This window comes from Amaranthus tricolor, chromosome 5, assembly GCF_026212465.1.
Source record: "Amaranthus tricolor cultivar Red isolate AtriRed21 chromosome 5, ASM2621246v1, whole genome shotgun sequence".
Taxonomy (NCBI): Eukaryota; Viridiplantae; Streptophyta; class Magnoliopsida; order Caryophyllales; family Amaranthaceae; genus Amaranthus; species Amaranthus tricolor.
The window spans coordinates 28036507-28048710 of record NC_080051.1 but is presented as its reverse complement, the minus strand read 5'-3'; the positions used below and the strand labels follow the sequence as shown (position 1 = coordinate 28048710).

The following is a 12204-nucleotide window of genomic DNA, read 5'->3' as shown; positions in this document are numbered from 1 at the left end:
CCATACGTTTTGATTTCCATTTAATATTATTTACATAATTCAATTTTTGAGTGAAAATAAAAATTGACAAGTGTAATTGAAAAAATGAAGATGAAATTTAAATACATACTTGAGCACTTACTTATAATCAATAGGTAGGTGTTGCATGACCATATCAAAAGGCTCAACTAGTGGGCTTAAGGAATAGATCCTAATTTTAAAATTCAACTTTAGATCCACCTGGACAAATTAGGATCATAACCTTAAAGTTTTTTTTTTTTTTTTAAAATTTTTTTTAAAATAAATTTTTAATTTTTTTCAATTAATAGCTTATTCTTTATTCAATCATATTATTCATTTTTATTAATCATTATTGAATAATCATTTAATATAAAATGTACCAAACTAAGAAGGATGAAAGAGTTTTTTTTTTTTATTTTTTTAATCTATTTTTTGCCTATTTGCTCTCGCATATTTCATGCACTTTTCTAAACAACATATTTTTTGAACTTGAAAAAGTATTTTATTTATGTCTAGATGCTATGCCTAAACACACTTACCAACTAATTAAGGTAGAGACACCTCAAAACTCATTAAAATAACGTGACTCGTTAAAGCAGAAGTATAGTAGCTGACCTAATTCTTATTTTTTTAGATTTCCAAAATGAAATTAATAGTTCATACAAATATCACTTTTGAAAAATATCACGTGAACTCAAAAATCCAAATGAAAAAGTTAGTTTTTATAAGGCTAAATATTCTTATGTTATTATGAAATCAATTTTTTCATATTATTATTCAGATTCAAATATAAGTCTAGATTCTATAAAATATTAAAAAAATCAAAAGAATCTTCATTATGAATTTTCTTTTCTATTTGGAGGATGTACCATAAAACAACATAATCCTTTCAAAAGAAAAAAAGCAAGATATCAAAGGGGACTATAAATAGACAATTATATTTGTGGTGCACAAATATAATTAGTTGTAGGAGTAATACACCCATAAAATGGAAGGTACTCGTAGTTGGTATACCCAAGCAAAGCCATTTTTAGCGGTCATATTTCTTCAATTTGGGCTAGCAGGAATGGATATTCTTTCAAAACTTGCTCTCACAAATGGAATGAGTAACTATGTTCTTGTTGTGTACCGTCATGCAGTTGCTACTATCGTCATAGCTCCCTTTGCTCTTCTTCTTGACAAGTCTCTTTCTTTCTCCCTTCTTCTTTTTTTAATATAATTCATTAAATTAAAAGGCATGGGCGAATCTAGGTTTGAGCCTATCTAGATTACGACCATGGTTAAAATATAACACATAGTCTATGACCTGTCGCCGAGTCATTTTATATAACTTATAAAAACGATAGTCGGGTAACTATAGTCGGGTTGGTTTTTAGTTTTGTGAAGTTGCACACATAATCTACCGAGGGACAATAAAAAACAACCCATTTTGTTAGTTTTTATCACTAACAAGGGTAAGATTGCGTACATCGTCCCACCTAATCTGTTTAATGGCATTAGGATAATAGAATGTTGTTGTTGAGTTGGTTCAGTACATACATATAGAGATGAGTGTTTGACCCTCCTGATATACTATATCCTGGTCCTTGGATTCGTTCTTGATATTTACATACAACATGCTCGATTGCATAACTAAAGTTTAAAAATATCATATGATTACACCATACTAGCATATTCAGTAAAATTATATTTTTTAAACTCTAAACATATAAGTGTAAAATATTCAATAAAACATAATATTTAATAATTTGATAGGAGGACTTAGAAAAATGTTTGCCAATTCTTCTTTAGTAGATGTTAAATATTTTTTTTTACTTATTTCAATTTAAATTTGTGCAGGAAAGTGAGGCCTAAGATGACTGTATCAATTTTTATCAAGTTGTTACTTCTAAGTTTACTTGAGTAAGAATTCTTCTTGCATCAAATGATTATAAGTTAATCATGATTATTCATCTTTAATTAATTACTCATAATATAGAAATAATAAATTATTCATCTCATATTTTTTTATATTAATTAATAGGCCTGTTATTGATCAAAACCTTTATTATTTGGGAATGAAGTACACGTCAGCAACTTTTGCTGCCACTATGGTCAACATTCTTCCAGCAATAACATTTGTAATGGCATGGATTCTAAGGTACAATTATTCATTTAAGGTACAATTATTGATTTATCGTAGAGTATATAACATATTTTAATTAAAAATTCTAATAAAATTTTTAAAATTTTGACTAAAATGGTTTTTTTGATATATATCCTATTGTTATGGATTCAAATATCATATTATATGAAGGTAGTTAAGAACTGGTTTAAAATTTATTGATTTAAAACTAAACCGAATCAACTTGAAACATATTTGACCTTAAAAGTCAAACCTTATTAACATACCCGTTTATAAACAATACTATACTTAATAATAACTCAATCCCATAACCCGGATGAATACCCCAATCAATTTAATTAATCTTAAGTTTTGGTGATTGGTCATTATTTTGAGTTAAGTATTTCGACAATAATGGGAGCTATTTTTTGTTGCACCTTTTATACATATACATGTATTAAATAATTCATTGATCACTACTCCTAATTTGGCCCGCTAATCACAAATGCTTTTAATAATGAGAATAATTTTGTTCTTTCTTTAATTATAACTTTAGAAGTTTTTTTTTAGAAGAATTGCCTTTTAAATAAATAAATAGAAGGAAAAAATTAAACAAAATTAGACATGATGAATTAATAATCTCAAGTTTTTAAGTTTAAAATACTAAAATTTCCATCCAGTCGGTCTCTTGAGAGACCGTCTGTTTGAGAGACGTCTCTCAAATCCAATCTATTAAATCTTGATTAAACTAAGAAATGATAATAGGCTGACAAATTAAGAATAAAGAATTTGTGTTTCCCATCTCTTTCAGGAGATAATGAATCAAGATTCAAGAATATACTTCCACAATTGAATCCTACAATGTATATGCTTAAGGTTGTTTTTTTTAAAAATAGATTCCAAATGAAGTATTTAATAACAATAATATCCTTAATTTGGGTTATAAAAGCTAATAGATTAATTATCTATCTATATTCTATGAAAAAAATCTAAAAATAAAACTCAATTAGATAATAGATCGATATATTACACATCAATGAAAAACATTGCCTACAATTCACCTTATTAAAATTAAATCTATTAAATTTTAAAATTAAATTCAGCTAGTATAGTTTACACAATTATAATGAAAATTTACTTTTACATATTTATGTTGTAATTCCTTTTCTTTTGTTTAAAATTTTTTTTGGAAAAACCCAACAAATCACCTTTGAAAATAATTAATTAGATGCCTTGATTGTATTATTATAATGGATATGATCCTAATTATTTGTCAACCAATCAACCAAATATGAGATGTTATATCATCATTATCATTATCATACCCAGTGTATTCCGTCCATAGAAAACTGTGGTCAGGGTCTGGGAAGAGAAGGACGACGACTAACTCATACCCATAAAAGGAGAGCGCGGCCAAAGAGTCCTTCGACTCGAGAAAGAATATGAGTAGTTTCTGCAACAGCTAGGGCCGAGTGAGGCTAAAGCTGACTCCGCAGGTTTGCATCATATCGTCTAAGCGTGACCCTTAAACATAAAAAGATAAATATAATGCACATAGCCTATATCACTCATCCTCATATGAAAGTCTTTTTATTTAGAAATGTGGATGTAGCCAGCTGTAAAATAGATTTTGCTCATATCTAACGCTAAATATTCTTCTTAAAATAAGAGGTGAATAAGAATCGAATTTTGAATTTTATATTATATGCGCTCTGATACCATTTTAAAAAACCAACTTAATTAAAAATTTAAGCTGATGGTTTGATTTGAGTGTCTTCATATAAATACTTCAAGATAGAGCATAGAGGTATCAATGAGTTTGATGGGGGGAACATACACGTACATGCAGGCTAGAAAAGATGAAGTGTAGAAGCATAAGAAGTCAAGCAAAAATAATAGGAACAGTGGCCACGGTGGGTGGTGCAATGATGATGACATTGTTAAAAGGACCTGCCCTAACATTTATGTCCAAACATGGAGTTTCTGATCATCATGGTGCTAAACAACTTGATGTTAGTGTCCATGATGCCATTAAAGGTTCCATTATGATCACTATTGGTTGCTTTAGCTGGGCTGCTTTTGTCATTCTTCAGGTTTGTGCTTTACATGATTGCCCTTTTTTTCATACTTTTGGAGCCTATTACCTACCATCTATTTTTAAATGTTTAATTTAATTTGAGAAAGTATATATTATTAGATGAAGTATAAAATAATTTTTTTTATTATAGAAGTAAAACACATATGACATAACATATTAAATTGGTGCAAAGTGCAAACGATGACTTTAAAGATAAATCATTAACCTGTAGCAATTTAAAATATGAAAAAAGTATATTAATGTTCTATTTGGTAATCGATATTAAATTATGAGAATAATAGTAGATAATTAGTGTAATTAACAAATTTGTGTAAACAATAACTCTAAAGATTAATCATTTATCTGTAGTAATTTAAAAGGACGAAGAAAGTAAATTAAGTAAATAATTATGACTTTTATAATAGAAGTAGAGCATATAAATAACAAATTTTATAAGTGCACGCAATTAGAGAGAATTTAGGCCCAGACCTGTTTAAGTAATAGCTTGAATCTTTGAAAAAAACACTTTTAATATTGAATTGTCTAACGTATAACTAGGAAAATAGTAGAAAAATTGAGTCAACAAACATTCAAAAGTGAGTGTTCGACTGACTTATACTAATATTTTAAATTCTTTCCTGCAGGCAATTACAAGAATTTAGGCCTGAACCTATCTAGACCATACATTTTAATATTAAACTTTGTAACGTACTTCCTCTGTTCTGTACTTCTTGCTACAATTGCATGGCACACATAATAAGAAAAATAATTGACCTACAATGTAGCTGATTGTTTACTTTATAGAGTATAGTATTTTATTATTGTTAATTGAAAAAGAAAAAGGAAAAATAGGTTGTTAGGAATAGATAAAGATTAAATAATAGTAGGTATAAAAGTTAAAGAGGTATAGTGTAGGATAAAAATAGGGGTAGGTAGAACTTTAAATGATTATTTTATTACTAAAAACAAAAATGTAGCAAGTAATATCAAATTGCAAAAAATAGAAAATGTAACGGGTATTATAAAACGGAGGAAGTATATAAACATGGTTGACTCATGTTCGGGCTAGTAACCTTTACTAATATCTTGGATTCTTCCCTGCAGGCAATAACTCTGAAGTCATACCCTGTAGAGTTGTCGCTTACAGCATGGATATGTTTATTAGGAACACTTGAGGGTACTGCAGTGGCCATTGTTATGGAGAAGGGAAGATCATCTGTTTGGGCTCTTGGATGGGACACCAATTTATTAACTGCTGTCTACAGTGTAATTAATTAATTTAATTTTTTTTATAGAATTAAATATAACTATTTAATTAAGATTACGTAATTATGAAATTATTGATGAAGAATTTGGAAATGATAAGGTTTGAGAAGTCATTTTCAACTCCTCATCTTTAACCACTTTTTATAATAATGGTGGATTTGGCTCAAATTTAAATTTGAATTTTTTTATTTGCCAAACACCGTATTTGTGTCAAATCTATATTTTCAAATGAAATTATCATTTTCAACATAGCATAATAAAAAATTTGAGGTGATAAGATTTGAAAAGTCATTCTCAAATTCTCATCTTTAACCACTTTTTACAACAATAGTGGATTTGACTTAAACCTAAATTTGAATTTTTTTATTTGCCAAACTCCATATTTGTGTAGCATAAAAATTATTTTTTCCCCATTAAAATCTTGAATTTGATTTTCACATATTTTTTTTTTCTTGCAGGGAGTGTTTTGTTCAGGGTTGTTGTATTTCATTCAAGGGGTTGTTATGAAAGAAAGAGGGCCAGTGTTTGTGACTGCATTTAATCCCTTATGCATGGTCATTGTTGCTGCTTTGAGCACCTTTTTCATGGCCGAAAAGATGTATCTCGGAAGGTAATCAATCTTTTTTCTTGGTGTTGAGTCTATTAAGCTTCTAATATTTTAAAGGTTTTAGGTAAAATAAAAAAAAGTCTTCGATTTTAATTAATGGATGTTTGGCAAAATAACATAGATAAACCCTTCTATACTGATGAAAAAATTAATCTAATAAACAATGCATGCTGAATTAATGCATTGGCTAAAAGCCTAAAATAAAGGTAAAATTTTATAAATAGTACTGCTTTTACGTTCTACGTGATAATATTATTGAGTTAAAGTATTGAGTCGCTATCTAATTCTGAGCCCTAGCCAAATACATACTTTGTCAAAATTAAAAAAAATCCTAAGTTTCTAATATATTACAAATTTTAGAGTTCAATTTAAATTTTTAATTTAAATGATGACTTAGACAATTAAAATCATGCAACTATACGTTTGTTATATGGCTAGTTTTTTTTATTATATATTAATTATTGTTTTTTAAACTAAACGACATTTTAAAAGTTTATAGATAAAAATTTCTCTATTTGCTTTAGTTTTTCTAGAATAGTGACAATATTTCCATTATATTTGTCTTTTAACTAAATTTTCCATCTCTTGTGTAGTTTGCTTTTAAAGGGATCATTTTCCACATAAGATATCTTTTAATGGATAAAATCGCTTATCTTTCTCCACCTCGTTTTCATGTGTCACCTCATAAATAAATTTTTAAAAGTAGAAAAATTATTTAAACAAAGGTGGTAAAAAATTAAGAACTACAAAATTCCATCATATAAAAAAGCAATGGCATTATATAAAGGAAATGAGATGTTTTATGATTGTTGTTTTTTAACTTTTAAATACTTTGTTTTTTGTTAATTATTTTTTTTATTTGAGCTTTTTTATTTTAATTATTATATGTGTTTTGAAAATAACTTTCTGGTTAATCAAACAATAAGGTGTTTGATAAATTTTCAAATTAAATATTCAATTTTCAAGCTAAAATTAAAAAATTACAACGAGTAGCTTTATCATTAGCTTTTAGTTTGACTAACACACTTTTCTCTAATAATACCAACAATCAAGAATAAATTTTTACCAAACATTTCCATATCAATTGACTTAAACAACTAACTTAGCAACAAACAAAAAAGTCAATATTTTCAGTCGGTTAAACGAGTTAACAATTAATCCTTAACAATTAATAGTCAACGGCCAACAGCTAACAACAAACAGTCAATTACCGAATATGACCTAACAAATTAATAGAGACAAAAGTTATGTTTGAATTGTGGAAATTTTAATATTGATGTGAATACACGTAAAAAAAAGGTAAAAGATGCGTGAAGGAAAGAAATGGTAATTAATAGAAAAACTTAAAATGTGCAGGGTATTTGGTGCAATTGTGATTGTCGTAGGATTGTACATGGTTATTTGGGGAAAAGGCAAAGATTATTACACAAATACACCATTGGATGAAGAAAATGCAGCATCCACACAATTACAATGTCAGCATCATCTAGAAATAGAGAAGAATAAATCTAATTTTCAAAATATCCACATTAATCATAATCATAATTATGATCATAATCATAATAATAATGATGTATAGCAAATTATTGATGGTGTAAGATAATTGTTAATGATTTTGGTAATTGCTGATTAACAGGCAAAATTAACCAATCAATTTTCATTTTTCTAATGGGAACTTTAAAATTTTCACTTGTACCTTCATTTTGGTACGTATTTAATATTGTTATTGTCCAACTTGTGTTTAGTTAATTATGATATAGAGGTACTTAATTCTCTTCTATACACCAAGTTTAATATTTGTGTGTACTTTCACCATGCTAAAACTGTTTAATTATTCGGTTTATAATTTCAGCGTTGCAATAATTTTTGTTATTGACCCGTTGGCCGTTATCATATACTTTTCCATTTCACTTAAATTGTTACTGTATGATATCGGGTGCTATAATACAAACCCTACATTACAAAGTAATTAGACAAGATTACAAGAGATATATTGTAACAACCCAACTTACCGTTAACTAAGTAAGATAGATCTTCACGGGGTTTACTTATCCAAATAACTCAAATCTCAAACCATAACTTGTGGGAAGGGTCATGAGGTCTAAAATATAACTGTAACAATTAATCTTAAATCCAAAAATCTAAATCAAGGTCCCAAAGTACTCATAAACTGATCATAGAAATCCAAAATAGTCAACATAACCGACTACGACATAATTAGTAAAACCCGATACAGACTCTACATCCTCTATACATACTCAAATACAACATGTTTTCCAAGAATACTCTAATCACCTCTGCTATCCCATCGTTCCCAGCCGGTATCGATCTGTAAACAATCTAAAAGATAGAAACAACAGGGAGTCAGATGAAATTGAATGAGAAGTAACATTTCAAAACAACAAAACACAGTAATTCAAAACATAGGTTTAAAAGCAACATCAGTTTCCTAGATCTATGTGCGCACATGGAGTCTAGTTGAGAGGAACATCCATAGCTCTAAGGCTATGTCACTCTCGAGTGAGACTGGTCAATATTTGAATGACAATTCACCTCAAAATAGGGAGTAAGGTTCCCTTTACTCCGTCAATGACCAGCTCGTGAGTCCGATCCATTAACCATATCAATATCAGCATAATCATTCATAACATTTGTTTCAACATTATAAAATTCACAGTTTTAATAAAACAATTTTCAAAATTGTAGTCTGGCCAGACCCTTTAAGGGATTGCTACTACTCACCGAGAAGACGCTTCAAGGAATCAAGACCGGTTCACCGCAATTGACTAAAAGGCTCATCGACGTAGTCGTATCCTGAAGTATGACAATATCATAACGTCACCAGCGTATATTCGATGTAATTATACTAACATACAACTTATTACATCTCCTCCTAAAACAGTAGATTAAACCAAGATCATATTCTAACATTTTTAATTGTTAAAGATTTGTGCATGTTTTAACTCAAACCTCCAATATATCATCTATAAACTACCAATAACAACATTTCCACCAATCTCTTATTCTTTATAAATTTCTTTCTAATCATCGAGATCCAAAAAAAACCTACTCCAACATTCATCTATTTTTCATTAATCATTTATTATCCAATATACCTTTAATTAACTCAAGGATAATTATTCTAACTTATAAACTGCAACTCCACAAGAACTAGTAATTCCTCCAAAATTATTAAATTACCAAACATTTAATCTTTACGAGCATTTCTTAATTACATCTAAAATCTCCAGATTTCTTTTAATCCAATCCAATTATCACAAGATTCATCCAATTTGTCTTTTTATAGAAGCAAGAGTGTATAAAAAGGCTTCTTGAACTTAATTAATTACTCTTATGTTGTAATGGAGAACAAAATGAAACAATTATAAAGAAATGAGAGTTCGCAAAGATACTTAGATATAAAACTAAAATAGAATAAAATAAAATCAAAAGGAATAAGGCTACCACTTTGTCCGAATCTGTAACACTCGAATTTCCTCCCGTCCTTTACGGTTAAAGGAAAAAAAGAATTTGGATAAATGTTAAATATTAACTTAAAAAAAAAAGTCAGTGGAAATTTCGGCAGAAATATGTGATAGAGCAATTAGCACAATAAAAACATTAAACTAATCTAAGACATCATTGCCTTTAAAATCTCACACCACGGCGGAATGATTCGTCCCCGGCTTCTCAAATCAACATGTCAAGCATGGATCGCGGTTCTAGTGTTGACGCTTGCGTTTTAAAATGACTTAACTTTTTAAAACCATACAGAGTTATAAACTAAGCAGCAGAAATATAGATATACAAGGAAGGACACAAGGCCTCATAACAAAACATATACAACCAAAATTTACAAAAGATAACAAGAGCTACAAAATCGAAAGATAACGGTATGACAGAGTTTATGCTTCGGCCTCGTCACTCTCCCCGAATACAATGCAATGCAAAAGAAGCTCCAATACCTGCTCGACATTAGACCAAAGACCAATGTGTCAATAGCAGTACAATCATAAAAAGTCATTAACAATCAAACATAAATCACTAGTAAAAATGGTTTTGACTCATCAATTGGTTGAAAAACAGAGAAGAAAGTAAGACTACACATATGCTTCGAAAATCAAGGAAAAAAAGAGAATACACCAAATTGGTTTCGTTAATTTCGAAAATCAAAGGAATTTAGGATGAAAAATCTTGCTTCATCGAAATCAATGGCAAGAACCGTTTTTCCTTCTTCGAGAATCAGAGAAAGAACACCAGTTTAAATCGAATGAGGAGATGAATGATGCTGCTTTGTTTGTTGTCTGTTGGGAAGAAATTAAGGCTTCAAGAAAGGGGATTTTTTTTGTGCAGGTTCAAAGAGGATGAGGGTTTGGGAAGAGTAATTCGAAGGGATAATAAATAGTGAAATAGAGATGACCAATTTTTGATTTTTCATTGTTTTTGTTGTTTTGTCATTTATTTATTTATTTATTTATTTATTTATTTATTTTTTGTCATGTAGAATGAGATAATAAGATAATAGAAAGTAGTAGTAAATAAAATGAGAAAAGGGAGGAAAAACCAAACAATTAAAAGGGAGATATATTAACCATATACTTGAAATCAAATTAGTACCCTTCAATTCTTTCTAATTTTAATTCAAAATAATTCTCATTTTGATACTTAATTTATATTTTCAATTTTTTTCTCAAAAAATATAAATTTCTCATATGTTACACATATAAAGTTTACTGAAGAATTATTGCTTTATTCTTTGATAAGCAAGGTCTATTCATACAAGAAAATCACATAATTACATTAATTAAATTTTACATGTAAGGAAACAAATGATATAAAATATTCAATGTAATTTAAGTAGAATATTTTTGACTTTTTGGGTCAATTTTACTTGACTTACTAAAATTGATTCTTTTTCTCAAATTCACCGCAGTTCGTACATCAAAAAGTTTTGTCCGTTACCGCAGTGCTATGTGATAGGAAATTCTCAAGCAAGTTAAAAGGAAAATTATATCGGGCGGCAATCAGACCTGCTCTGTTATATGGGATCGAATGTTAGCCTGTAAAGAAAATTTTTGAACATAACATGGAAGTTACATAAATGCGTATGTTGAGATGGATCTGTGGGCACACATTGATGGATCGAATTAGGAATCAAGAGTTTAGGGACAAACTAGGCCCCTATTTCTAAAAAATGCGCGAAAACCCTGTGAGGAGGGTAAAAAGCATTATAGTAGAGGGTAAAAGGAGTCGAGGGAGACCTAGGAGAACTTGGGATGAGCAAATAAAAGTTGACTTGCATGAGTTAAACCTCTCTAAGGGCCTGATTAGGGATAGGGGTAGTGGAGACGCCATATCCATGTTTTAGACTACTAATGTCCTCTTAGATTACCTTTTGGTGTTCTGGCCCTCTTGCTTCTCTTGTTTCTTTATTATTAGTTTCTTCGTTTTCTTTTCCGTAGTTGGTTCTACTTGTTCATTTTATTTATAGGCATTTAATTTATCTTTACCGTTTGGTTACGTCTCTTTATCTTTCTCGAGTTGGGGGACTCCTTTGGCCGCGCCTAGACCCTGTCCATAATTTTTCTATGAGCGGAATACACTGGGTATAATGATAATGATGATGATTAAATTGACTTTCACATGGAACCGACAAGGAACATAAAAATGGCTTGATAAGGCGTTTTATAAAATCCTTAAGGCATATTAACTATAATAGCAAGATTAATTACATAGAAAGACTTAGAGGCGGAGCAAAAATTGACATATTTTATGAAGGTCCTGTATAATTTTAAAAATTAGGGAAATTCTACATGGTAGCATCTAGTTTTCATGAAACGCCAGTGGTAGCATTTTTGTAAGATTTTTCTACATGGTAGCATCCAGTTTATGCACTATTTAACTGCCGTAGCATTTTCCGTTAAATTCTTGTTAATTTCCGTTTAATTCATCATTTTGTAAGATTTTTCCACATGGTAGCATGCAGTTTTTGTTCTCAAATATTTAATTCACCATTTTAACGTTTAATTCACCGATTAATATATCAACGCTCTTAAATATTGTAACGATTAAGTAGATATGTATTAGTGCTTGGAGTGCACCTTTTAAACTTTATGATGCCAATAATTTGAATGAAAATGAAATTGTTAC

General features: G+C 29.3%; 1 protein-coding gene across 1 annotated transcript; it reads left to right on the top strand.

Moving 5' to 3' along the window:
• The first annotated feature begins 881 nt into the window (after positions 1–881).
• LOC130812945 (WAT1-related protein At2g37460-like) lies at positions 882–7743 on the top strand. Its single transcript, XM_057678600.1, has 7 exons — positions 882–1182; positions 1840–1902; positions 2024–2140; positions 3954–4197; positions 5286–5447; positions 5906–6057; positions 7411–7743. Exons 1-7 carry the CDS (start codon positions 989–991, stop codon positions 7631–7633), a joined length of 1155 nt encoding a protein of 384 aa, XP_057534583.1. The 5' UTR covers positions 882–988; the 3' UTR covers positions 7634–7743.
• Positions 7744–12204: the final 4461 nt, after the last annotated feature.

What these genes read in the sequence shown, in the direction of transcription:
- LOC130812945 (XM_057678600.1), top strand. Translation starts at nt 989, where the DNA reads ATGGAAGGTACTCGTAGTTGGTATACCCAAGCAAAGCCATTTTTAGCG. An exon ending in TTTGCTCTTCTTCTTGACAA is followed by an intron (nt 1,183 to 1,839) that starts GTCTCTTTCTTT and finishes AAATTTGTGCAG; the next exon opens with GAAAGTGAGGCCTAAGATGA. An exon ending in GTAATGGCATGGATTCTAAG is followed by an intron (nt 2,141 to 3,953) that starts GTACAATTATTC and finishes ACGTACATGCAG; the next exon opens with GCTAGAAAAGATGAAGTGTA.